The 25,941-nt window shown below is 45.1% G+C and overlaps 1 protein-coding gene across 1 annotated transcript in view; it reads right to left on the minus strand.

Moving 5' to 3' along the window:
- The window catches only part of PDGFD (platelet derived growth factor D), a 368,901-nt gene extending 343,542 nt beyond the window's left edge, over positions 1-25,359 (minus strand). Inside the window, exon 1 of the mRNA XM_040340228.1 lies at positions 24,943-25,359. Coding sequence (XP_040196162.1) covers positions 24,943-25,054 — 112 coding nt within the window. The 5' untranslated portion in view covers positions 25,055-25,359. The remainder of the gene's footprint in view (positions 1-24,942) is intronic.
- Between the last annotated feature and the right edge of the window lie 582 nt (positions 25,360-25,941).

The following is a 25,941-nucleotide window of genomic DNA, read 5'->3' on the forward strand; positions in this document are numbered from 1 at the left end:
CTAATTTTCAGACAAAATCTGAAAATAAACATTTTGGGTAATGAACCTTTGCCATGGACAGACCACCATGCAATTAGCTTCATAATTCCCAGAATTCCACTAGTTATAAAAACACCCAAGCCGGTGACAATACACTGGGCTAGATCTCAGAAGAAGCTCCACTCGGAACTCTTCAAATCTACCCTGGGAAACCGAATTGGGGCTATTCCTCCTCAGCTAGCAGCCTCAGATACACTGGATGCCATAAATGCAGCTCTGCTACAGTCAGCCGACTTAGCAGCACCAAAGCGCAAAGTCCGCAGCCGGGAAAAAAAGTCCAGCTGGTTCAATAACCAGCTGTCGCTACTGAAGCAAGAGCGCAGAAGGGCGGAAGCCGCCTGGAAAAGAAGTCCTTCAGAAGACCGCCTCAACCTCTACAAAGCAGTAACAACACGATATCACAAAGAAATCTTCAAAGCCAAAAAACATCACTTTTCCGTGGTGATTAACAGCGCCATGAATCGCCCACGAGAACTCTTCAGGATGGTCACCCAGACCATGAATCCGGGATGTCTTGAAGTCCCCACTTCAGACACCCAAGAGTTCTGTAATGAACTATCGGATTTCTTCATCAACAAAATTGAAAAAATTCGGGTAAGTATTCTGCAAAACAATACTCCGCTCAGCCCCCTCTTCAATCAACTACAAAACACCGACAGAAATCCTCTACAATCAACTAAGTTCATTCTGGAACCAATCTCCGTCAATACCACCAAAAATATCATTGGTGCGTTGCGGAACAGCACAGCACCCAATGACATCATTCCCACCAAGCTACTGAAGGAATGTGCCGACATCCTGGCGCCTCCAATCACACAGCTTATAAATCAGTCATTTAAAGAAGGCATAGTGCCTTCCCTGCTGAAAGAGGGCACAATCCTGCCGATCTTGAAAAAACCTAATTTGGATCCTATGGACCCAACTCACCGCCGTCCCATAACAGGTCTAAATGCTCTGTCCAAGATAATGGAGAAAGTGGTGGTAAAACAGCTGCAACAGCATCTGGATACCCACAACCTACTTGATCCATTTCAATCCGGTTTCCGTCCCGGACACGGGACGGAAACGGCCTTACTGAAAATATGGGACGATGCGCTCGAGGCCGCAGACGAAGGAGAATCTTGTCTCCTGGTTCTGCTGGACCTAAGCGCAGCCTTCGACACAGTAGACCATAAATTGTTACTGAGACGACTAGCAGAAGTCGCCGGAGTCGCAGAAAATGCTTTACAATGGTTCTCCTCTTTTCTTGGAAACCGATCACAAACAGTGAAACTGGGATCTTTCACGTCGGAAAAACGCACGGTGCCATGTGGGGTCCCCCAAGGATCCCCCCTATCACCGGTGCTGTTCAATATCTATCTTCGTCCTCTCTTTGATATTATCAGTAGCCAAGAACTACTCTATCACTCTTATGCAGACGACACGCAACTGTATTTTCGCATCTGCCACAAAAAGGATCATCATCTCAGATTAGAGAAATGTCTCTCTTCAATAGAAAACTGGATGACTAAGAGTTATCTTAAACTCAATAGCGCTAAAACAGAACTCTTTATGTTTAATGCCAGTCGGAAGAGTCAATTGGCAACAAACTGGATACCACCGCCCATTCTGGGACAAATCATCTCCCCTAGCGCCAAAGTCAAAAGTCTAGGAGTCACGTTTGACACCTTCATGACAATGGACGCACAAATAGGGTCAGTAGTCAGCGGGTCGCACCATTTGATGCGCCTACTACGCAGACTTATTCCATTTATCCCCAAAGAAGACGTAGCAGTCGTGGTGGGAACAATCGTGAATTCCAGACTGGACTATGCAAATGCCCTTTACCTCGGGCTCCCCAAGTACCAAATCGCTCGTCGTACAGTCGTACAGTCGTACAAGTCGTACAGAATACGGCCGCAAGACTGGTGACTGGGAAAAAATCTTGGGAATCAATCTCACCTTCACTGAGATCCCTTCACTGGTTGCCAGTGAAAGACAGAATTGCATTCAAAGCACTCTGCCTGACACATAAGTGCATCCATGGGAAGGCTCCAAGATATCTATGCGACAAGATCAAACCTCACAATTGCAACCGCATTCTGCGATCCACCGACCAAAATCTGGTCAAGGTTCCAAAAACCAAATACAAGTCCAAAGGAGAAAGAAGGTTTGCTTTCCAAGGCCCCAGGCTTTGGAATGCTTTACCAACCAGCATTCGGTTGGAGCAAAACCACCTGTCTTTCAGAAAGCAGATCAAAACCCTGCTTTTCTGATGGCATGAGACACAAACAACCAGCGCCCAGAAGCGATTCAGTTCGCATGTGCCGCGCTATATAAGTTTTTCATTCATTCATTCATGCACACCTGTCGGATCTTAGAGATATCTATGCGTAACTGATTCTATGAATCAGTCGCATAGATAGAAACAGGGATACGACAGCGTATCGGGAGAAACGCCGTCGTATCCCTTTTGTGAATCTGGCCCTATAAGACTCCAAATCCCTCCTTTTCACTTAAAAGCATTCAAAATGCTTAGTTTGGCTGTTTTGAATACTGTAATTTTTTTTTTCATTTGGCGCCTTTAAGGCTTCCATAAACCGGAAGTGATATTATGACATTGCTTCTGGGTTACTAGATCCGAGACCCAATCAATGCTGATTCTGGCTCTGTTCGGGTCTCCGGCCAGCCGGTCGTTAAGGCCTCCATAGTTGGACGTGAGAGCCCGGGTGAGCCGCGAAAGGTGGCAGGAGTGGGGGGGGGGTGGACGTCCCCTCCGGGTGCTTGTAATAACAGCCGAGCGGCTGCTTCGCCGCATCAGTTGATAATACAAGAAATCTGGCCTTCAGCTCTAAAAAAAAAGTACCGGGGTGATGCGTGCAGCTGCAAGCATCACCCCGGTATACGTATTAACCCTTAAAGTCAAGGCCGCATATTTGCATTACGTCGCCCTGTAGGGGTTAAAGGGGTTGTAAGGGTAAATGTTTTTTCACCTTAATGCATCCTATGCATTAAGGTGAAAAAACATCCGACAGCACCGCCCGCTTCGAACCCCTGTTTTACTTACCTGACCCCTCGAAAGTCCCGCGCTCGTCCCGTCATCCTCCTCGGTTCTCAGCCTGACCGTTGATTGGCTACACTGGATGGATTGAAAGCAGCGCAGCCATTGTCTAGCGCTGCTGTCAATCAAATCCAATGACACGGCGCGCCGGGGCGGGGCTAAGTGATACAGTCGGCAGCTATGGCCACCGCTGTATCACAGGAGCGTGCCCGCAAGAGCTTTCCACCATGCAAGCTCGCTTGTATGAAGGTGGAAAGCTCTTATGGGGAGGGAGCCGAGACAGCCGCCGAGGGACCCCAGAAGACGTGGATCGGAGTCACTGTTTGCAAAATGAGCCGCACAGTGTAGGTAAGAGCCGGTTTACACTGGGGCGACTCGTCAATGCAATGGAACCGTTCTAATAGGAGTGACGCAAGTCGCTCCAACTTAGAAAAAGGTTCTTGCACGACTTCGGGGGCGGCTCGGGGCGACCTGCATTGACTTCTATACAGAAGTCGTTTTGCAGGTCGCCTCTGAAGTCGTCTTCAGGACGACTTGCAGAGTCGCCCCCGAAGTCGTGCCGAGGAAGTGTGAACCGGCTCTAAGTATAACATGTTTGTTATTTTAAAAAATGTACTTTAGTGTTCCTTAAATTACTTAAAAATTGCATTTCACGTTATCTTTAAAAATCAACAGCCAGTTGTGAATTTTAATACATTTAATTATGAAATACATTACAAAACAAGCACTCCCTTTGCTGCTATCAAGCAAAATGTATATGAAAGTATTAATGATTAATATGCTTGTGCTCTGGCTGTTTCCCTCTCACCCACATCTTCAGAATTCTTCAGCAACATCTCCGATTGCTAGGCAACACCTGTATGCGGCCAGCAATGTCTATTCTTCAGGATCAGCGCAGGAGTAGAAGTGGTGACACTGCGCAGATCCTCAAGCAAAACAATGACCAGCATGTGCAAAACAAATACTGCTTAAAGGGACAGTGAAGCATTAGCAGTCCCGGGTAAAAAGCACCGCTGCTTGCTTTCAATCTGACAAATTGCTGCGTCTCCGTACCGCATAGGTTATTTTGCCGGGGACCTGCAGTGGCAGCATGAAGCATAAACCCGACTACAATATCTAGCTCCCAACTGTCCTTCGAGGGACAGTCCCTGATTTGGAGCAAAGTCCCTCTTGTCCCTCTTCTCTCCTCATTTGTCCCTCATTTTGGTCTGATCTTTATAATTGAATATAAAATGCACTTTTTATCATTAAACAAGTGTTTGCCAGAGCTAAACCTTTCATCCAATTTCTAAATTCCTGCATTTGTAAATTTCAAATACCAGTATAAAGGAATAGTAGTGGTAAAAAAAAAGCACTTTTAACTAATAATTGTTTTTTTATAATTCTCCTTTAACCACTTCAATACTGGGCATTTCCCCCCACCTTCCTGCACAGACAAAATGTACGTCCTTTCTCCCCCCACAAATAGAGCTTTCTTTTGGTGGTATTTGATCACCTCTGTGGGTTTTTTTTTTTTGCACTATAAACAAAAGAAGAGTGGCGATTTTGAAAACAAAAGCAATATTTTTTACTTTTTGCTATAATAAATATCCCCCAAAAATCTATAAAAAATATATTTTTTCCTCAGTTTTGGTCGATATGTATCCTTCTACATATTTTTGGTAAAAAAAATCGCAATAAGCCTATATTGATTGGTTTGCGCAAAAGTTATAGGGGCAGATTCACATACAATTGCATGGGTGCAGCATATGTGAGATACGCTACGCCGCTGTAACTTACTTTTGGAAGCTTTGAATCCAGAAAGAATTTGCGCTGTAAGTTACGGCGGCGTAGTGTATCTCTTGCGGCGTAACGGCGCCTAATTCAAATCGGCGAGTAGGGGGCGTGTTTCATTTAAATGAAGCGCGTCCCCGCACAGAATGAACTGCCCATGCACCGTCCCTAAATTTCCCGCCGTGCATTGCGCTAAATGACGTTGCAAGGACGTTAATGTTTTGACGTGGACGTAAATTACGTCCAGCCTCATTCACGGACGACTTACGCAAAGAAACAAAAAATATTTTCAAATTCGACGCGGGAACGACGGCCATACTTAACATTGCGTACGCCACCAAATAGCAGCTTTAACTATACGCCGAAAAAAGCTGAACGGAAACGACATAAAAGAATGTGACGGCCGCTCGTACGTTCGTGGATCGTCAGAAATAGCTAATTTGCATACTCGACACGGATTACGACGGGAACGCCACCCAGCGGACGCCGAAGAATTGCATCTAAGATCCGAAGGCGTACGAAGACGTACGCCTGTCGGCTCTAACCCAGATGCCGTCGTATCTTGTTTTGAGGATTCAAAACAAAGATACGACGCGGGAAATTTGAAAGTACGCCGGCGTATCACTAGATACGCCAGCGTACTCTCTTTGTGGATCTGCCCCATAGTGTCTACAAAATAGGGGATAGATTTATAGAATTTTTTAAATCCTAATAATGGCGGTGATCTGCGTTTTTTATAGCGACTGTGATATTGTGGCGGACACATCGGACATTTTGACACTATTTTGGTACCATTATCATTTATACAGCGATCAGTGCTATAAATATGCACTGATTACTGTGTAAATGTGACTGGCAGGAAAGAGGTTAACACTAGGGTGGCGATTAAGGGGTTAATGTGTTCCCTAGGGAGTGATTCTTATTGTGGGGGGGAGAGGACTGACTGGTTGAGGTGACTAATCGGTGTCCCTATGTAGAAGGGACACACCATCGGTCTCTTCTCTCTGACAGGACGTGGATCTGTGTGTTTACACACACAGATCCACGGTCCTGCTCAGTTACTGGGCAATCGCGGGTGCCCGTCGGACATCGGGATGTGGCGCGCCCGCCCCCTGTCATATGACATCCACCCAGAAAAATAGGCTCATCTTCCCGCCGTCATATGACGGCGGGCGGTGGAGTAGTGGTTAAGGGGCGTGGCAGGGTATGTGTCCTATGCCTACATACTTTTGATAATAGGTGTCCCTCGTTACCATCTCAAAAAGTTGGGAGGTATCCAAGTACTAACCGACCTAATATACTAACAAAGGGCCAGATCCACATAGAAATAGATCGGCGCAGTGTATCAGAGATACGCTACGCCGCCGTACCTTACCTGGCGTAATTTCGAATCCTTAAAGATTTTGCGCCGTAAGTTACGACGGCGTAGTCTATCTCTGGCGGCGGAATTCAAATCGGCGATTAGGGGGCGTGTTTCATTTAAATGAAGCGCGTCCCCTGCACCGAATGAACTGCGCATGCTCTGTTTCTAAATTTCCCGCCGTGAATTGCGCTAAATGACGTCGCAACGACGTCATTTTTTTTAACTTAGACGTGAATTACGTCCATCCCGATTCACGGACGACTTACGCAAAAAAAAATATTCAAATTTAGATGCGGGAACGACGGCCATACTTAACATGGCAAGTCTAACTTTACGCCGCAAAACAGCAGCTTTAACTATACGCCGGAAAAAGCCGACTAGAGACGACGTAAGAGAATGCGACGGCCGCGCGTATGTTCGTGGATCGTCGGAAATAGCTAATTTGCATACCCGACGCAGAAAACCACGTGAACGCCACCCAGCGGACGCCAAAGTATTGCATTTTAGATCCGAAGGCGTACGAGGACGTACACCTGTCGGATCTAACCCAGAAGCCGTCGTATCTTGGTTTGAGGATTCAAACCAAAGATACGACGCAGGTAATTTGAAAGTACGCTGGCGTATCAGTAGATACACCGGCGTACTCGTTCTGTGGATCTGCCCCAAAGTGTCTGAAAAGTACATATAATTCTTTAATAAGGTGTCTGGAAAGTTCCCCCAAAACCCAGATGAAAACAGATAAATCACCCCCCCCCCTATACACAGCCCCCCCTACCCCATTCACACACACATAATGCAATAAAGGTCCTGCAGTACTTTATAAAGGGGCATTTATACTGCATTGTGGGTGCACATTGGAAAATACCAAAAGCCAACCATTTAAACCATACAAATGGCCAATCTCTGATTGGTTGTGACATCATCCAATCAGCAGCTCATTGCATGGCATGTCCGCAGCTTGACACTGCTTGAAATCACCATGATGTTCAGCAGCACACGCTGTGAGTTACTACAAATCACTTTCCCTTCAGTTACTTGGCAGTGGCAGTTGAAAATCACGGCTGATAGCTGAAAGTTGATAACATCACATGACACTTATTGGAAGTGGCAGTTGATAACGATGACAGGCCGCATAGAACAATACTTCGATCAGAGTCAGATCAGTTTTTTTCCATTTAAAAGCTGCAAAAAAAAAACTTTCCTGTAAATCATATCATCCCACATTTGTTGAGGCTAAGAGGAGCCGGAATGATCCAGTGCTGAATACGGGAAGAACAAACAACAATATTTATCACTAGCAATAACTGAGCTGTGTTTGCACCTGGGTGTACTGGGTCCCGTGTGAAAGAGAAGTCTGGAAACTGATATGAGCATGGATCTAATGGGATTTGGGTATTGTACAGGAGGACAGCTGTGCAGAGTCTACTCTGAGCAGAGCACTGTCCTCTGTCCAAGAGCCCATTGTAAGTGGCTCAGAGGCTTAAGCTGAATGCCTAATAATAACCGGACACAATGGTCTCATCTAAAAAATGTGATGCCATTTATTTACAGTGTAACAGATGCCGACATTTACATCACACTCACTCGGGAACGCACACAAAATCGATTGCTTTCTTGACACGCAACAGAAATGTGCTGCCCTTCAGCAGATATGTGGCAGGTGCCATCATTTCTTATAGGCATCTCCAAGTATCTGCTAACACACGCATGGTCGTGCACGCCACAACGCATGGTGCCTCACGCATAGGGCAGCCCACTGAAATGAATGGGCTGCCCTACAGTTTAGGCTGACCAGACATCCCCGGTTTCCGTGGACAGTCCCCGGACCAAGTCTGTCCCCGGATTGGATTTGAACAGGGGCTGGGGGAATTTCAAAGACTGTCAGTGCAGAATAAAAAAAAATCTGAATTACACCTCCCCCCCACTCCGCCACTCCTGCTAGCTTAGGGGGGGTGTATTTTTTCCCATTATCTGTGCCCCTTTCTGATGATCATGTGCTTACACACAGCTCTCCCCGTTCTTCAGCTCCGGGGACCGATCGCGGGACTTCGGCGGCGAACGGATCTGCGAGTCCCTCGGAGCTTTGGACCGGGTCACGTGCACGCGCCGGCGGCGCGCGCGTGCGACCCCACGGCTGGGCTTAAAGGGCCACGTACAGGTACATGGATGTGCCCAGCCATGCCATTCTGCCGATGTATATCGGCGTGAAGGGGTCCTTAAAGGAACACTAAAGGTTTGTTTTTTATTAGATCAATTGATTGCTGTAAGCTAGAGCATTTAAATATCACTTCCCTCGTTTTTCCTTTTGACCTCCAAAATACAGTAATCCAGGTTTGAAAATGCCATTTCCTGTCTCTCCTCTTCTTGCTTTCCACCAGCATCTGAGCTGTTTTGCATGGTGGAAAGCAGAATGTGCTCACCCCCTCCCTATGACTACAGCCCTGTGTGAAGATGCTCTCTTATCCCTCACAGGCATGGAGGCTAAGCCTAATAGGAACTGTTGTTCCCATTAGGCCGTGATGTAGCAAGAATGAATGTGCACCGCAAACCAGGAAGTCAGTGAGAATAATGATTCAGGTGTGACAGAGGTGAATAAAACAGCTCGATTTCAACAGGTATCAAACTAGTTATAATGCAAAACATTACTTTTTACTTTATCAGCTACTGTCAGACTTTAATTTAAGAGGAAAATATTTTTGTCTTTACAACCCCTTTAAGTGGTTAAAGTTGCAGTCATTCGTTCATTTAGCATAATCCAGGAGAGTTTATGTTTGAGCTGGTCGAATGGCACCACCACTGATTTCCATGACTTAGCTATGGTGATTTTAGCCGCTGTAAATATAAACTTTATAAAAAGCCTTTGGGGTTTTGAGGCTGATTCTAGCTCGGCACCCAGCAATGCCTGTCTTGGAGATTTAATCAAGTTTACCTGGGTGAGGGTATACACAAAATTGTACACCCTGATCCAGTAGCACCTCACCCTGGGACACTGCCACCATGAGTGGTACATCGTTCGCAGTTGTTCACAGCCATGAAAACATCGAGGGGTATAAAGGTATAAAGGTCGCCAGTCTTGCAGGGACCATATACCATCTCATTAAAACTTTGAAATTGGCTTCTATTAATGAAGTATTTATGATGGATTTCATGGCCCCCTGGGCTATATTGTGCCACTCGTCCAGCTCAATGGTCTCCTGAAGGTCAGCGTCCCATCTTTTCATATATTCTAGTTTTTTGGAACAATTTGTCAGGACTGTGTATATTTCTGAGATATGACCCCTGATCTTATCGAACTGTGTGCAAAAATATTCCATTGGGGTCATCGTAGTTATGTCCGAGTTTCTGGAAATAGGAGTTAAGAAATGCGTTATCTGTGAGTACCGGAAAAATTCTTAGATCAGTAGCTGATGTTTATCCTCTAGTGCTTTTCTCGTTAAAATGCCCCTGTCACATATATCTGCTATTCTCAGTAACCCTTTGTTTGTCCACCATTCAAATGTTCTAGGGGTGAGGCCCGGGGTGAAGTTTAACCACTTCCGGACCGCCTCCTGCACATATACGTCGGCAGAATGGCACGGCTGGGCACAAGCACGTATATATACGTCCTGTACTTGTACCCAGCCGTGGGTCGCGGGCTCCGGGACCGCGGGTCCCGCGGACCCGATCGCCGCTCGAGTGCGGCGATCGGTCCCCGGAGCTGAAGAACGGGGAGAGCCGTGTGTAAACACGGCTTCCCCGTGCTTCACTGTGGCGGCGTATCGATCGCGTCATCCCCTTTATAGGGGAGATACGATCGATGACGTCACACCTACAGCCACACCCCCCTACAGTTGTAAATACTCACACAGTGAACCCTAACTCCTACAGCGCCCCCTGTGGTTAACTCCCAAACTGCAACTGTCATTTTTTTTGCTGTGAAAATGACAATGGTCCCAAAAATGTGTCAAAATTGTCCGAAGTGTCCGCCATAATGTCGCAGTCACGAAAAAAATTGCTGATAGTAAAAAAAAAAAAAAAAATGCAATAAAACTATCCCCTATTTTGTAAACGCTATAAATTTTGCGCAAACCAACCGATAAACGATTATTGCGATTTTTTTTACCAAAAATAGGTAGAAGAATATGTATCAGCCTAAACTGAGGAAAAAAAAATTATATATGTTTTTGGGGGATATTTATTATAGCAAAAAGTAAAAAATATTGCATTTTTTTCAAAATTGTCGCTCTATTTTTGTTTATAGCGCAAAAACTAAAAACCGCAGATGTGATCAAATACCACCAAAAGAAAGTTCTATTTGTGGGGAAAAAAGGACGCCAATTTTGTTTGGGAGCCACGTCGCACGACCGCGCAATTGTCTGTTAAAGCGACGCAGTCCCGAACTGTAAAAACACCTTGGGTCTTTAGCCAGCATATTGGTCTGGGGCATAAGTGGTTATGTTTCCCAATATTGGAGCTAATGGAGTATGTAAAGATTGAAATTTGTGGGATCTAAGTAGTCTGTCCCATATGCTCAGAGAGATAGAGAGTGCTGGACATATAATTGGGGGTCTTTGTTTAGGGGATAACCAGAGAACGCAGGAAATTGGATGCGTCTTACAGGCTTCGGCCTCCATCTGCATCCAAATTGGATGAGGTTGTGAGCTGTGATTTTTTTTTTTTTTTTTTTACAAAAAATATGTAGCACAATACATCATTATGGTCTAAATCAGGGGTCTCCAAACTTTACAAACAAAGGGCCACTTTATTGCCCTTCAGACTTTAGGAGGGCCGGATTGGGGCCAGCAAGGGAAGAAAAAGTCACGGGCCCGGCATCAGTGAAAACATATATGGCCTCAGGGTTGGTGGTTAATAGGAAGAGGAGTATTCCCCCTATTAGTAGGAGTAGTATCCCATCATTGGTATCGGTGGATAATATAGTGCCCCATTGTTGGTGTTAATGGGAGGATTAGTGCCACATGTTAGTGGGAGGAATTGTGCCCCAAGGGCCGGATAAAGGCTAGCAAAGGGCCACATCTGGCCCTCGGGCCGCAGTTTGGAGACCTCTGGCCTAAATTGATATTGTTTTTATTTAAACAATTTCAGTCTTTTTTTGTTTATAGCACAAAAAATTCAAAACCCAGCGGTGATCAAATACCACCAAAAGAAAGCTCTATATGTGTGAAAAAATATATACCGTATATAAAATTTAATTTGGGTACAGCATTGCATGACCGTGCAATTGTCAGTTAAAGTAATGCAAAAAATGGCCTGGTCATGAAGGCGGGTAAATTTTCCGGAGGTCAAGGGGTTTAATCCTGGAGTTGGGCTTTAACCATCTATTTCCACAGTATCTATCTATCTATCTATCTATCTATCTATCTACCTATCTTTTTCTTCAGGCTCTGTCTGTCATACTTTATGGTATGTCTATTTCTCGGTCTTAAGTAATATTTATTTGCAGTAGCCTTCACTGCAGAGCCCATTATGTGTATTACTATATCCCTTTGGCAGCACAATCACACAGCTAAGCAAGGTTAAGAAGTAAACTTATAATAAGTAAACATAGAGACAGCACATAAGATAAGTTATCTTGGAACACGGTCCTAGTGATTACATGAGTATTAGGAGCTTTAAGTCCAATGAAATCCAGCAAGGCAGCAATCTAAACAGTGACTCAGGATTTTCCTGGCACATCCCAAACCTTCTAACAGAAATACCTGGCGACTTGTGAAATCTGAGCACCATGCGCATTTCTGTTACCCCCTCACATAGTTCACATTTTTGGAACCGTTTCTCCTTTTCAGCATTTCCATAGAGTGCCTGTGATTCCTAAGCCAAGGTTATCTCCCCTCACTCATAATCACTAAATAAAGCATCTTTGTAATGGGCTGCTATTGTGCTCATGCAGCTGTAACCTCCAGTCTTGCATCTTTCCAGAACCTACATACATCTTTTGGAGAAATGTTCCCACTCACCTCATGGAAACGCTTGCATCAAGCATGCCGAAACAAATTTTTGAAGTGATCAACAATAACGGCGGAGCTACTCATTACTGAGTTCATGTTTGGAAGTTGGATTTCTGTTTTGGGGGGGTTTAGTTTTTTTTTTTGGAGGTGTGGTCCTAAACTTTTGATCAGCTGAAAAACAGCCTGTTTCAGTTTATTCGTTGTTTTCATTAAATTGAATGCTCAAAAAAATGTTTTGTCTCACTCTCATTTCTTCTTGTTGCATGTTGAAGCTTTACTTGGAACCTTGTGAAGATCCAACAATGTAAAATATGATTTTTTTGCCATTTTTCAAGTGGTCTTAAACTTTTGATCAGGACTGTATCTTCTTAGGCCTTGTACACACGATCAGTCCAAACTGATGAAAATGGACTGAAGGCTGAAGTCTGATGGACGGATGGACTGATGTTCTGATGTGCCTACACACCATCAGTTCAAAATCCGATCGAGTCCAACACGGTGACGTAAAACACAACGACGTGCTAAAAAAAACGAAGTTCAATGCTTCCAAGCATGCGGCGACTTGATTCTGAGCATGCGCGGGTTTTGAATCGATGCTTTTGCGTACTAACCATCGGTTTTGACCGATCGGTCATCAGTCCGATTTTAAAGCAAGTTTCAAAACTTTGGTCTGAAGGACAAAGGTCTGATGGGCCATACACACGGTAGGTTTGGACTGATGAAACTGAACTTCAGTCTGTTTTTGTGTGTACAGGGCCTTAGTCCTCTCCATAAAATTATTAGAAATTTGTGCTTAAAGTAGAACTATAGGCAACACTTTTTTTTTCATTTTGGATAGAGTAAGGGAGGGTTATAGCCCCTGTTGGTTTATTTTTTACCATCCCTGTCCCATTGCAGAGATTTCCCTTTACTTCCTGCCCCATAGCCAAACAGAAAGTGAGAGGAAATCTATGCAAATTAAGGAAATCCATTGCTCCCCCCCAGAACTAGTGTCCCCACTCGAAAATATCAGGGCGGGTCTTAAACAGGCGTTTAGTCGGGCCTAGGGCAGCACAAAACCTAAATACACTACTGGTGGGAAGAATGTTCCTTACATTTGTGATCAGTGGAAAGTATGTAGCTTACATTTGTGGTCAGTGAAAAGTATGTAGCTTACATTTGTGGTCAGTGGGAAGAATGTTCCTTACATTTGTGACCACTGGGAAGAATGCTTCCTACATTTGTGGTCAGTGGGAAGAACACTCCTTAAGGATGGAGCTAATGGAGTATGTAAAGATTGAAATTTGTGGGATCTAAGTAGTCTGTCCCATATGCTCAGAGAGATAGAGAGTGCCGGACATAGAATTGGGGTCTTTGTTTAGGGGATAACCAGAGAATGCAGGAAATTGCATGCGTCTTACAGGCTTCGGCCTCCATCTGCACCCAAATTGGATGAGGTCGCGAATACATCATTATGGCCTAAATTGATATTGTTTTTATTTAAAAAATGCCAGTCTATTTTCGTTTATAGCACAAAAAATTCAAAACCCAGCGGTGATCAAATACCACCAAAAGAAAGCTCTATATGTTTGAACCGAGCAAGCAAAAACACCGCTGATCACTCGCTTCTGACAGCTCCCTAAGCAGAGAGCAGGTGACTGTCAATCAGCATCTCTCCACTCTGCCTCCTCCTCGTTCACTGGAGCTCTGAGCTGTGGAAGGGGTGGAGCGGATGGCTCAGTCTCTCAGCAGCTCACCAAAAGGCTGAGACGGGTGTCAGTCCAGGCACCTGGTGGATCCAGACTCCCATTGTCGGGATGACGAGATTCCTGGACTGATTTATGTGAATTCAGCAAAGAGCGGACTTCAGTCATCTCTCTGCTGAAAACGGCCTTATATTGGTGATCAGTGGGAAGATTCCTCACTAGATTGGTGGTCAGTGGCAAGATTTCTCCCTAGATTGGTGGTCAGAGGAAAGAGCGTTTCTTACATTTGTGCTCAATGGGAAGAATGCTTTTTAAATTTGTGGTCAGTGGATGATACCGACATCTGCATTCAACTATTGTAGAATACGTCTAAATGTAGATTAATGGGTTAAGGAAGGTTTTCATCTTTACGGAAATCTACCCTTGCAATACAAAGAGATCACTCTAACCAAACACACCAGACTAAAAGAGTTCAATCCGACTGACCCTGTAGAAATCCCCTCCATTATATGGCAATTTTTCACCCTCCAAAACCAACAAATAATAAAAGGAATCTCTCTCTTTTACGATTTACTATCTACCCACCCATTTGACAATAAAGATGCACACACGACTAAGTGGGAGAAAGATTTAGAACAAGGATTTACCTGAGACCAATGGAAAAAAGCAATTCATATAGCTAGCAAGTCATCAGCATGTATTTAACACTGGGACAATGCACAAAAAATAATAAATAGGTGGTACCTGACCCCATATAAATTAGCGAAAATATATCCCTCAACGTCTAATGAGTGTTGGAGATGCAACGATCAGATAGGAAACCTTTTACACATATTATGGAGCTGTAAAAATCTACATAGCTTCTGGAATTCAATTACAAAGAAGGGACAAAACACTTAGGGCAGAGAGAAATGCTGCTCACCCCGGTTAAGGCGACAGAGAAGTTTTTCCCCCAGTGGGGTTTTTAGGCAGCTCAAAATGAAGAGTTAGAATGCATTATGTAAAAAGATTTATTGGGGAAAAGTATCATACAACGTGGGGGAATGGGGAGTATAAATAGGACATGAGTTGCGGTATAACAAAGGACAATTATAACATTTCCATATATTTACAGCACATCACAAATAGATATACAGCTAGATACAGTGAACAGCGCATGTATAAAAATTAGAACTAACACATTTCGACCAAAAGGTCTTCTTCAGAGGTTTTTTGGTGGTGACTGAAAGGAAATTGCAAATAATTATTTAATGATATTACATATTTTTCTTTTTCCAAAATATCGCCTCCAACTTAGGCCCCATCTATATAGGGGCACTTTTCATGAAAGAAATGGGGGGTGGGGGGGCAGAGGAAAAAACATTACAATATATAAGTATGGTATAATTTGTATAAAAGAGATTAATTAAAATCGATCATTACCGGGTAGAAGAAAACAGTCCTGATGAAAGTTTGTCGTCGCAACTAAGGAGGTCCGGCTGGTTCAATTACTTCCTTTATAGCAGATCTCACAGGCATCCTAAATAAACTAAACCCTGCCACAGCTTTACTAGGTATCAATTTGGATATCTAACTATCCTAAAGAATCTAGAACAATTGTATTCCACACACTAGTAGCAGCAAGACTCACTATAACCAGCCTGTGGAAATCCAAGGACGCGCCCAACTTATCAACAGTTATAGCTAGAATCAATATACAGGCCCAATACGAATTAATGCTGGCGTATACTCCACTACTACATTCAGTGGGAGGAATTCTTCTTACATTTGTGGTCAGTGGGAGGAATTCTACTTGCATTTGTGGTCAGTGGGAGGATTGCTTCTTACATTTGTGGTAGTGGGAGGAATGCTCCTTACATTTGTGGTCAGTGGGAGGAATTTTCCTTGCATTTGTGATCAGTGGGAGGAATGCTCCTTACATTTGTGGTCAGTGGGAGGAATGCTCTTTACATTTGTGATCAGTGGGAGGAATGCTCCTTACATTTGTGGTCAGTGGGAGGAATGCTCTTTACATTTGTGGTCAGTGGGGAGAATGCTCCTTACATTTGTGTTCAGTGGGAGGAATTCTCCTTACATTTGTGGTCCGTGGGGAGAATGATCCTTACATTTATGGTCAGTGGGAGGAATTCTACTTGCATCTGTGGTCAGTGGGAGGAATTCTTCTTACATTTGTGGCCAGTGGGAGGAATTCTGGGCCAAATCCACAAAAGGGATACGACGGCGTAATTGCTGTAACGCCGTCGTATCCCTGTTTCGAACTATGGAACTGATCCACAGAATCAGTTTTCCATAGTTAGGCAGAAGATCCGGCATGTGTAAGGGACTTACACTGCCGGATCTTAGGATGCAGTACCGCATCCGTTGCTGGGGGCATTTTGTGTCGAAATGCCGCCTCGGGTATGCAAATTAGCACTTACGGAGATCCACGAAGCTTTTCAGCTTCGTTATTTCTCCGTAAGTTTTAGTTTGCAAACGCAAAATTAGGGCTGCTTTTACAAAGTGTAAACTGTTTACACCATGTAAAAGCAGACCCTTCTGTCCAGCGACGCGATTTTTTTTTTGTTTTGAATTTTTTTTTCGCCGTATCTTTTTTTCTTCCCGACGCAACTTTATTGACCCGTCGCAATCCACAAAGCTCGGCATAACGTAATTTCGCGCTATGCACGTCGGGAAAATTACGTCACGAGCATGCGCAGTACGGCCGGCGCGGGAGCGCGCCTAATTTAAATGGGAATCGCCCCCATGAAAAGAAGAACGCCTTGCGCCAGCGGAATTTAAGTTACACAGCCAAAAATTTCTAGGTAAGTGCTTTGTGGATCGGGCACTTAGGTAGGAATTTTAAGGCAGTGTAACTTAAATGGGAAAAATTAAGTTACGCCGGATCTTTGTGGATTACCCCCTCTACTTGTATTTCTGGTCAGTGGGAGGAATACTCATTACATTTGTGTTCAGTGGGGAGAATGCTCCTTACATTTGTGCTCAATGGGAAGAATGCTCTTTAAATTTGTGGTCAGTGGGAAGAAAACTCCCTACATTTGTGGTCAGTGGGAGGAATGCTTCTTACATTTGTGGCCAGTAGGAGGAATTATTCTTACATTTGTGGCCAGTGGGAGGAATTCTACTTGCATTTGTGGTCAATGGGAGGAATGCTCTTTACATTTGTGGTTAGTGGGAGGAATGCTCCTTACATTTGTGTTCAGTGGGAGGAATGCTCCTTACATTTGTGGTCAGTGGGAGGAATTTTCCTTGCATGTGTGGTCAGTGGGAGGAATGCTCCTTACATGTGTGGTCAGTGGGAGGAATGCTCCTTGAATTTGTGGTCAGTGGGAGGAATGCTCCTTACATTTGTGGTCAGTGGGAAGAATTCTTCTTACATTTGTGGCCAGTGGGAGGAATTCTACTTGCATTTGTGGTCAGTGGGAGGAATGCTCCTTACATGTGTGGTCAGTGGGAGGAATGCTCCTTGAATTTGTGGTCAGTGGGAGGAATGCTCCTTACATTTGTGGTCAGTGGGAAGAATTCTTCTTACATTTGTGGCCAGTGGGAGGAATTCTACTTGCATTTGTGGTCAATGGGAGGAATGCTCCTTACATTTGTGGTCAGTGGGAGGAATGCTCCTTACATTTGTGGTCAGTGGGAGGAATGATCCTTATATTTGTGGTCAGTGGGGAGAATGCTCCTTACATTTGTGGTCAGTGCGGAGAATGATCCTTACATTTGTGGTCAGTGGGAGGAATTCTCCTTACATTTGTGGTCAATGGGGAGAATGATCCCTACATTTGTGGTCAGTGGGGAGAATGATCCTTACATTTGTGGTCAGTGGGAGAAATGCTCCTTACATCTGTGGTCAGTGGGAGGAATGCTCCTTACATTTATGGTCAGTGGGGAGAATGCTCCTTACATTTACGGTCAGTGGGAGGAATTCTTCTTACATTTGTGGCCAGTGGGAGGAATTCTACTTGCATTTGTGGTCAGTGGGAGGAATGCTCCTTACATGTGTGGTCAGTGGGAGGAATGCTCCTTGAATTTGTGGTCAGTGGGAGGAATGCTCCTTACATTTGTGGTCAGTGGGAAGAATTCTTCTTACATTTGTGGCCAGTGGGAGGAATTCTACTTGCATTTGTGGTCAATGGGAGGAATGCTCCTTACATTTGTGGTCAGTGGGAGGAATGCTCCTTACATTTGTGGTCAGTGGGAGGAATGATCCTTATATTTGTGGTCAGTGGGGAGAATGCTCCTTACATTTGTGGTCAGTGCGGAGAATGATCCTTACATTTGTGGTCAGTGGGAGGAATTCTCCTTACATTTGTGGTCAATGGGGAGAATGATCCCTACATTTGTGGTCAGTGGGGAGAATGATCCTTACATTTGTGGTCAGTGGGAGAAATGCTCCTTACATCTGTGGTCAGTGGGAGGAATGCTCCTTACATTTATGGTCAGTGGGGAGAATGCTCCTTACATTTACGGTCAGTGGGAGGAATTCTTCTTACATTTGTAGCCAGTGGGAGGAATTCTACTTGCATTTGTGGTCAATGGGAGGATTGCTCCTTACATTTGTGGTTAGTGGGAGGAATGTTCCTTACATTTGTGTTCAGTGGGAGGAATGCTCCTTACATTTGTGTTCAGTGGGGAGAATGATCCTTACATTTGTGGTCAGTGGGGAGAATGATCCTTACATTTGTGGTCAGTGGGGAGAATGATCCTTACATTTGTGGTCAATGGGGAGAATGATCCCTACATTTGTGGTCAGTGGGGAGAATGATCCTTACATTTGTGGTCAGTGGGAGGAATGCTCCTTACATTTGTGTTCAGTGGGAGGAATGCTCCTTACATTTGTGGTCAGTGGGGGGGATGCTCCTTCCATTTATGGCCAGTGGAAGGAATGCTCCTCATACAAATAGCTAAAAGGATCAAAAGGGTCATCAGTTACTTATCTAAGAGTCATACATTTCTGATTTCTCAAGGAACCCCTAGCTTCCTCTGGAGGAACCCTAATGATCCACAGAATCCTTGATGAGAAAGGCAGGTGTATAGGTTGAATAGAAAGTGGCACGTTCTGCGGCACAAACTGGGTGTGGCTATACCATGTAAGCGGTGTGACTTAAAAAGCAGTACTTGGTCACTTTTACATACAAAGAACAAAAAACATAGAATTATATCCAGTGTATATAAATAACATGCTGCAATCTCCATAAATAAACGTTGTCAGTATTTCGGTAAACAGAAACCAAAATAGCAAAATAAACCAAAATAAGCAAAATAAACCTTTACAGCATGTTAAACTGTTTTGCAAAATATGGAACACCTGAAATGATGAAAGTAGAAGATCTTTGGTCAATAAAGGGAGATTTGGACATCATGTAGGGCAGGGGTGCCCAAACCTTTTGAAGGCCGAGGGCCACTTAAGCGACTTAGAAACCAGTCACGGGCCACAATGAGCCGAGTGGGCAGATGACAGGTCTGTGTCCTGTCTGCCTATGCAAAGCAAACAAAGACACAGCCCAATCTAATCTATGGGACCTCCGATCCAATCAGATAGAAGGGGGCAGATCCCTGCAGGTGTAAACGGACAAAAGTCTGTTTACATCTGCCGCTCCATAGAGGCGATTAGAGGTTCCGATTGGGTTAGATCAATCATGTGAAAGGGGCCTAAGGCTGTTTTTACACTGATGGTCTGCAGTCAATTGCGGCACAGTGTACCTGTGGTTTTCCTGCCGGTTAGCTGCACTTTGCCATAGACGTCTATTATATCCTGCAAGTGTGGTGCGCTTTCTGAAAAGCCGATTGCTTCCTCTACCACCGGCATCATTTACAACACTGATGCTCTTGGATGGCAGGTCAGCAACCTGCAATCTGGGCTTGCCAACCATCGATCCCAGAGCAGGAGTTAGCGGGCCACATCAGAGGGCTCCGCGGGCCACATGTGGCCCCCGGGCCACTGGCTGGGCATCCCTGATGTAGGGCGAGTCTTTGTAAAATTTAGGCTGAGTTGGCGTTACTGCGACCTGCAGAGACAGTTCTGTTGCCTATAAAGCCTCATGCACAAAAAAATGCTGCTAGAGGCTTTTTTCTTATGCCTCTGAAGACCACTCTATATTAGCTAATGTGTCGATACACATTTTGGCATCTAGATTTGTACTTAGGAGTAATGTTTAGGGGCATGAAAAAAATGCCCCAAAACGGCATTTGGCGAGATGCTTACTTGCATAATTTACACACATATACAGTAAACACACAAAAATGTACGCAAATGCATTCAAGTGGCTAGAAAAAATTTATAATCTACCCACTGAATTTACACGCCTATGCTTCTAAATGTCATGTGCCTGTTAAACACGTAATTAAGAGCCAAAACAAGCATGTTTTAAAGGAGAAGTTTGGGGTTTAAAAAGCAAAACATACAGTACATACTTACTTTCATGCTGCAGCAGCTGTTCCCCACCGTCTCTAAGCCAGAGAACTGACTGATCACATGACTGTTGATCACTCAGTTCTTGGTTTTCACAGAGAGTGGTGACTGTCAGTCACCGCTCTCTGCTCTGCCTCTCTAGTGCTCACTGAAGTGCAGGACTGGTAAGAGGGTGGGGGCAGCTGGGTCAGGCTCTCAGTGGCGTGCTGAGAGGCTCGGCCAGCTGCCAATTAGGCATCTGGGTGGATCCCTACAATATTGTCGGGATACATCCAGAGGCTAGAGTGGCTCTGTGATGACAGCCGACAGCGGGCTGATTCTGGGTCACAGAAGAGCAAGTAAGTGAAATCCCATGATCCATACAGTTTCTGGCAGAAAGATCCACCATACACAGAAGTATTTTAACATGCCCTTGGGGCCTAATGCTCTTGCACATGGGTGTCTGAGGCCATTCAGCGAAATTCCCAACTTTATTTCTCAGCCTGGGCAGCCCAGGTGTAGTGCACAGCCTTGCTCTGACATGGCTTTGCACAACTGTACTCATGTATATAGTGGTGCTATACCAAACACAAGTGCAGCGTGCGAGCGATACAAACTAGGGGTTGCCCAGGCAGAGGAAACACGTTAGGAATTATTCTGAACAGGCTGAGCGACCGCCCCCCCTTCCCCTCCCCCTGGGCAGGAGCTCTTAGAGGTGCATTCTCACCTTTAGACCTAAGGTCTCTATTGGGAGAGGAAAGTAAGTTAATTTACAATTTGGGGGGGGGGGGGGGAGATATGCACACATGTGCCCTACAGCATTCATTTTCCGAAAGCTCATAAAATGTGCATGGGGCACATAAATCTACTTTATGGGAAGCTTGTGTGGAAGCATTGAGAAAAAGAAATTGCTAAAAAGGTATAAATCTAAAAGTAAGTGGGTTTCATTAAAGCAAATTCACCATCCTAAGTATTTATGAGTAACGTTTTCTTGCCCACTCTTTCATGAAATGACTCTAATGTTCTTGTTACAGTTCTTGTATGGGCCAAAAATGTGAAGAAGTAAGAGGAAAGAAGAAGAAAGAAGAAAGAAGAAGGAAGAAGAAAGAAAGAAAAGAACGAAGAACAAAAAAGAAAGAAAGAAGAACAAATAAGAAGAAAGAGGGGAGAAAGAAGAACAAAAAAGAAAGAAAGAATGAGGAAAGAAGAAGGTAGGAAGAAAGAAGGAAGCAGGGAGAAAGAAGAAGAAAGAAGAACGAAGAAAAAAAAAGAAGAAAGAAGAAGAAAGAAGAAGGAAGAAGAAGGAAGAAAGAAGAAAAGAAGACAGAAGAAAAGAAGACAGAAGTAAGAAGAAAGAAGAAAGAAGAAAGAAGAAAAGAAGACAGAAGAAAGAAGGAAGAAAGAAGGACGAAAGGAGAAAAGAAGACAGAAGAAAGGAGAAAAGAAGACAGAAGAAAGGAGAAAAGAAGACAGAAGAAGGCCTTATTCACACGGATGGACCGTTCAGGTCCGCCTGTCAGTCTTGACGGCGGACCTGAACGGCCGCTCCATGCATCCCTATGGAGCGTCGGATGTCATCGGAGACATGTCCGCTGACATCCGACCCGATCCGATCCGCTAAAAACAGACATATAGGGACACGTCCCCATCCGTCCATATTGGATCGGGTAAGATCTGATGAAGACGGACATGCTGTCGGTTTTCATCAGATCGCTCCATAGGAGACAGCGGTGCGCAACAAGCCCCTCCCTGCTCAGTGAGCAGAGAGGAGCTTGTCATCCGTCGGCTCAGCGGAGATCTGCAGACTGATCTCCCGCTGAGCTGGCGGGAGCAGGCAGACTCTGTGGGCCAGATTCACATAGATTAGCGGATCTTTAGATCCGCGTAATCTATGTGATTTACGATCCGCCGGTGCAATTTAGCGAGGCTAGTGCAGTATTCACAAAGCACTTACCTCGAAAATTGCACCGTCGGATCGTAACTCCCCTGGCGGAATTCAAATTCCGCGGCTAGGGGGAGTGTACAATTTAAATCAGGCACGTTCCCGCGCCGATTTAACTGCGCATGCGCCGCCGGTGAAATTTCCCAGTGCGCATGCTCCAAATTTCGTCGCTAGGACGTCATTGTTTTCGGCGGCAACGTCAATTGCGGCCATCCGTATTCCAGACCAACTTACGCAAACGACGTAAAAATTTGAAACTCGGCGCGGGAACGACGGCCATACTTAACATTAGCTACCCCTCATATAGCAGGGGTAACTATCCGCCGGAAAAAGCCGAACGCAAACGACGTAAAAAAAGCGACGGGCGGGCGTTCGTTTCTGAATCGGCGGTTCTCCTCATTTGCATATCCGACGCGTAAAAGACCAAGGCGACACCTAGCGGCCAGCGGGAGATTGCAGCCTAAGATCCGACGGTGTAAGTCACTTACACCAGTCGGATCTAAGGGAGATCTATGCGGAACTGATTCTTATGAATCAGTCGCATAGATCCGACTGGCTGGACTCAGAGATACGACGGCGGATCAGGAGATACGCCGTCGTATCTCTTTGTGAATGTGGCCCCGTATCGACAGAGTCCGCCTCGTTTGAATGGGGCAGAAAGGAGAAAGAAGAAAGAAAGAAGAAGGAAGAAAGAAGAAAAGAAGACAGAAAAAAGAAGAAGGATGAAAGAAGACAGAAGAAAGAAAGGAGAAAGAAGAAAGAAAGAAGAAGGAAGAAAGAAGAAAAGAAGAAAGAAAAAAGAAGAAGGATGAAAAAAGACAGAAGAAAGAAGGAAGAAAGAAAGAAGAAGGAAGAAAGAAGAAAAGAAGATAGAAAAAAGAAGAAGGATGAAAGAAGAAAAGAAGACAGAAGAAAGAAGAAAAAAAGGAGAAAGAAGAAAGAAAGAAGAAGGAAGAAAGAAGAAGAAGACAGAAGAAAAGAAGAAGAAGGAAGAAAGAAAGGAGAAAGAAGAAAGAAAGAAGAAGAAGGAAGAAAGAAGAAGACAGAAGAAAAGAAGAAGAAAGAAGAAAGAAAGGAGAAAGAAGAAAGAAAGAAGAAGAAAAGAAGAAGGAAGAAAGAAGAAAAGGAGAAGAAGGAAGAAAGAAGAAGAAAGAAAGAAGAAGGAAGAAAGAAGAAGACAGAAGAAGAAAAGAAGAAGGAAGAAAGAAGAAGAAAGAAAGAAGAAAGAAGAAGAAAAGGAGGAGAAGAAGGAAGAAAGAAGAAGAAAGAAGAAGAAAAGAAGAAGAAAGAAGTGTCTATTCAATAGGTCTAAAATCTTGTGGTGTGTGAGAACTTTACGTCGTTCCTTCACATAACAATGACTGTCATTAGAGTCTCCACTAAACCCATCAAATGAAAATTCCCAAAACCGTTACATTCAAGGCATGCCATGAGGGATAGCTGTGACAGTTGCTTGTGCTCTCCACCAAGCTGTCAAAACATCAAATGGCTTGGTCATAACTGGTACCATGGCAACTTCAGATGAAACAGAGGCAAAGATGGCAGCTCCCTTGGACCATGCGACACTGGTCTGCACAGATCCGCCATTAGGACAGACTTTATGCAAACTTTTTTTAGAGGAACCCTTCAAGTAATTTCCAGGTCTCAGAGAACTTCTGCTGCTAAAAATAAATGAATTGGAAGTCATAGGGAAATTGTCGCTTATATTGATGGGCATAAGTATGCCCCCTAAAAAAGATCTTCAGCTCTGCCAAGTGGCATTGTAGCTGGAACCATCCAGACACCAACAAGCTCCAGCTGAAGGAACGCCTTGACACCTCTGAGGGAACCCTAGACTTCCACAGATCCATTATTGGAAATGGCAGCTTTAGAAAGAACAGCACCTGGGACTGAGGCCCATAACAGCCCATCAAGCTTCAACCTTTCAATGAGACAAGGGATGTGGTTGCCATGGGCAATAAACAAGGGATGTGGTTGCCATGGGCAATAAATCTCAACGTGACAACCTACACAAGTCAGCCATTAGGAAATGACAGCACCTTGGGACCGGGGTTCATGCCAGGAAAGCAAGCCCCAACTTTTCAATGAGACCAAGGGATGTGGTTACTATATGCAACAGGTCCAGGAAAACAAGGGATGCAGTTAGTACAGGTTACAGGTCCAATAAAAAAAAGGCTGTGGTTGCTATGGGCAACATGTTCAATAAAACAAGAGATGAGGTTGCTATGGGCAACTTCTCCAATAAAACAAGGGATGTGATTGCCATGGGCAATAAAACAGGGAGTGTGGTTGCTATGGGCAATAAAACAAGGGATGCGGTTTCTATGGACAATAAACAAGGAGTGTGGTTGCTATGGGCAATACAACAAGGGATGTGGTTTCTATGGACAATAGACAAGTATTGTGGTTGCTAGGGGGAATACAACAAGGGATGTGGATGCTATGGGCAGTAAAAAAAAGGGATGTGGTTGCTATGGGCAATAAAACAAGGGATGTGGTTGCTATGGGCAATAAAACAAGGGATGTGGTTGCTATGGGCAATAAATAAAGGGATGTGGTTGCTATGGGCAATAAATAAAGGGATGTGGTTGCTATGGGCAATAAATAAAGGGATGTGGTTGCTATGGACAACATGTCCTCACCACACACAGCATGGAGAGGATGGAATGGTTCCTACTACTTCTCTCCCTTTCTCTAATAGAATTAGAAGTCTCATCACCCCAAACTTCCCGGCCAAGGAATAAAGTCCCCCCCCGGGGGCACCTACCATCTCTCCGCAGGCTGGACGCTCTCAGGCTCCTCAGACTTCCAGGTTGGGAAGACAATCCCCGGCTGCAAAAGTTTGCAAAGATGATGGTGAAAAGCCACGGCCACTGCATTGGGGCTCCTCCGGTGTCCGGGGTGAGGCGAGTCAGGTAAAGCGCCCGGGACGAGCCGACACCTCCGCTGGAGCGCTGAGCGGGACGGAGGAGAGTTGTGGTGCGGGAGAGAAGGAAGGAAGGAGTGCGGGAGGTGTGGAAGGAGTGCGGGGGGAGTGCAGCAGAGTGCGGAGACAAGTCAGTGGAGGGGACAGCCGGCTCTCTCAGGAGTTTACAGGCAGCTGGTGTCTAGAGTTGGTGAGGCTCCCCCTGTACAGCCTGCATCTCTGTACAACACAACACAGCACATTGCTGGCTGCTACACATCCCCCCCCCCCCCCCCCCACTCTACACATCAGGAGAGAGCAGGCTGTGTGTGAGGGAGAGAGAGAGAGAGAGGAAACAGGAACCTCAGGAAAACTAATCACCCCCCCCCCAATCCTACACACTCCATGTCCTGCACCCCCCCCCCCAATCCTACACACTCCATACCCTGCACCCCCCCCCCCCCCCCAATCCTACACACTCCATACCCTGCACCCCTCACCATACACACTCCATGCCCTGCACCCCAACCCTACACACTCCATGTCCTGCACCCCCCAGTCTACACACTTCATATCCTGCACCCCCACTCTACACACTTCATACCCTGCACCCCCCCCAATCCTACACACTCCATGCCCTGCACCCCCACCCTACACAATCTATACCCTGCACCCCCAACCCTACACACTCCATACCCTGCACCCCCCCCCCCAATCCTACACACTCCATACCCTGCACCCCTCACCCTTCACACTCCATGCCCTGCACCCCAACCCTACACACTCCATACCCTGCACCCCCACCCTACACACTCCATACCCTGCACCCCCAACCCTACACACTCCATACCCTGCACCCCC

This window comes from Rana temporaria, chromosome 2 (genome assembly GCF_905171775.1).
Source record: "Rana temporaria chromosome 2, aRanTem1.1, whole genome shotgun sequence".
Classification (NCBI taxonomy): domain Eukaryota; kingdom Metazoa; phylum Chordata; class Amphibia; order Anura; family Ranidae; genus Rana; species Rana temporaria.